Below are 2,647 nucleotides of genomic sequence, written 5' to 3'. Positions count from 1 at the left end.
AAGATGGGTTAAGAAAAGAAAAGAAATTTTCTGTCTGCAGAAACATAGAAACAAAAAAGAAAAAAACAAACATTGAAGACTACTCCAGCTCAAGGTGGTGGCTCCAGCATGGCCACAGTTAAACGACTGAAACAAGTAAAAAAAAAAAAAAAAATTTTTTTTGAATAAACCCTTAATTAGATCCCTTACCTTATCTGTGTAGATGTCCTTTCCAACATGTTGAAGTATCTCTGGAGCAATGAAAGGTGGCGTTCCACCAAAGCCTTTAGTTCCAGTCGGTAGGGACATACGACTGATGCCGTAGTCAGCAAGCCTGACATCAACGTGGAAGTCAGGCTTTACTGTAAGTGGAATGGGGAATGACCAGACAAGGACGTTTTCCGATTTAAGGTCGCGGTAGATTATTCCTTTTGAATGGAGATAAGATAATGCTGAAGCAATCTGAAAGGAGGGGGGAAAAAAAGGAAGAGATAAGATTTTTAAAAATGGGGAAGACTTCAAGGATTATTATTTGGCACAAAGCCAGCAGTGTTGGGGGAGAGAGCTAGTAGATTACATCAACCTGAAAGGATGAGAGGTAAAGTTGACTTTGGCATAATTTGAACTCAGAACCTAAAGATGAGCAAAACGTCCCAAAGCATTTTGCCTGGTGCAGTAATCATTCTGCTAACTTGCTAACTTAACCCTTTCATTACTGCATTTCATTTAAGATTCTCTGTGTTTCTTTCAATTAATTTTAAATATAACAAAGAATTTAGTAAAGTAACTTAGTTATCATTCAGCTAGTGTTAGGAACATAAATTGTGACTAAGGTTTGGTGGAAGATTTTAATTCAAAACTTATGGAAACAAGACATTTCTACTACAGAACAACAATATTTTCAGAAAGAGACTCATTGACTACAAACCTGTAATATAACATTTTTAACAGCAAACACAGGCAGCATGTCTTGCTTATCTCGATATGTTTTCAATAAAGAATTCAGTGAGCCATGTGGTGCCAATTCAAGAACTAAGGCCAAAGGATGAATAACGACGCCCAAAAGTTCAACAATCTGTGGATGATGAAGAGACTGAAGAATTGCAATCTCTTGCCGTGCTGTTGTATACGCATGGACTGCATTATACATACGATGGTCAATTGTCTGCAGAAGAAAAAGAAAAAAAGAACACAGATTAGTTCACAGAAAACAATATAATCTTACAGAAAATACAATTTTATAATGAATTAACTAATAGACAGAATTAGGTCTTTTCTGAGCCCTAGAACCTATAAAGCTGGATCTTAGTCTGGTTTCCATGTCTAAGCGACTGAAATTACAACACTGGCGGTGGTGGTGGTGGTGATGATGATGATGTCCGTTGGTACCTTTGAGCAGCACATCAGGCAGTCAGAAATCGCCAATTATCTCCATCCTTGGCCAACCAGTCTGCTTCTTCCCAGGTGATGTCCAATAGGTCTTCTTTGAAGGTACAACACCATGTCTTCCTTGGCCAGCCTCTTTTTCTCTTACCCTCCAGCCCATGGCTGTTTTGGCAAACCTCTCCTCAGGCAGTTTTAGTACATGACCAGCCATTCCCATTTGTCATTCACTTACAAGTGCATGCAGGGGCCTTACTCTTGCTGCTTGGAGAATGGCTTCATTTGTCACTCTATCTCAATAAAAGATTCTTAGGATCTACCTGAGGCACCACTGATGAAATACGTTGAGTTGGTGGGCAACTTTTTGCTGTCATCTTCCACCATGATCTGGTCCCAAGTCCAGGATCAGAAAGGAGGAGGGCTAGGAATTGGGCCAGCAACCCAACCCTGTAAAAACTTACACTTCTAAAGAAACAATCAGTCATAATATACTACCAAATATATATTAACGGTTTATAAGTTTTTTTCTCTTTTATTCTCTATCCTTTAATTGATTCAGCCATTGAACTGTGTAAACAAGGGCTAAAAAATCAATAATCAAATAATTTATCCCAAACAACAATCAGAAACCGAGCGATTATTAACCAATGAAATTCAAACTTACCGTACTATTTCTTTTAGTATCACACAAATTTTTTATGGCACTTGATTTCGCAGGCAAATTCTGAGAAAATTCAACAGAACATGTTACATAGTTATTTTTTACATCATACATTTGCATAATAATTATATAATTATCTCACAAAAGATGGATTAACTAATTCATCTGTGAGTTATTTGTATATAACAATTATAAACAATCAAAAATAATGAACACACATACATACTCACAGATGATGCTGACACACTCAAATAATTCAGTTTTGTACGATGTGTGTGTATGTGTGTGTGTGAGAGAGAGAGAGAGAGAGAGAAAGAGAGAGAGAAAGAAAGAAAGATAGAGAGAAAGAGAGAGAGAGAAAGAAAGAAAGAGAGAGAGAAAGAAAGAAAGAGAGAAAGAAAGAAAGAGAGAGAGAGAAAGAAAGAGAGAGAGAGAAAGAAAGAGAGAGAGAGAAAGAAAGAGAGAGAGAGAAAGAAAGAAAGAGAGAGAGAAAGAAAGAGAGAGAGAAAGAAAGACAGAGAGAGAGAAAGAAAGAGAGAGAGAAAGAAAGAGAAAGAGAGAGAGAAAGAAAGAAAGAGAGAGAGAGGGGGATTTTGAAGAAACTCAGCCCATACAGAGTAATAC

General features: G+C 37.2%; 1 protein-coding gene across 1 annotated transcript in view; it reads right to left on the bottom strand.

Moving 5' to 3' along the window:
- The window catches only part of LOC106878164 (leucine-rich repeat serine/threonine-protein kinase 1), a 97,657-nt gene that overhangs the window by 52,503 nt on the left and 42,507 nt on the right, over positions 1-2,647 (bottom strand). The window contains exons 24-26 of the mRNA XM_052973424.1: positions 2,027-2,160; positions 908-1,144; positions 190-441 (exon numbers count right to left, since the gene is read on the bottom strand). Of these exons, the coding sequence (XP_052829384.1) occupies positions 190-441; positions 908-1,144; positions 2,027-2,160 (623 nt within the window). The remainder of the gene's footprint in view (positions 1-189; positions 442-907; positions 1,145-2,026; positions 2,161-2,647) is intronic.

Source organism: Octopus bimaculoides, chromosome 15 (assembly GCF_001194135.2).
Source record: "Octopus bimaculoides isolate UCB-OBI-ISO-001 chromosome 15, ASM119413v2, whole genome shotgun sequence".
NCBI lineage: Eukaryota > Metazoa > Mollusca > Cephalopoda > Octopoda > Octopodidae > Octopus > Octopus bimaculoides.
Note: the sequence above shows the minus strand (reverse complement) of the source record. Positions and strands in the feature narration are given on the sequence as shown.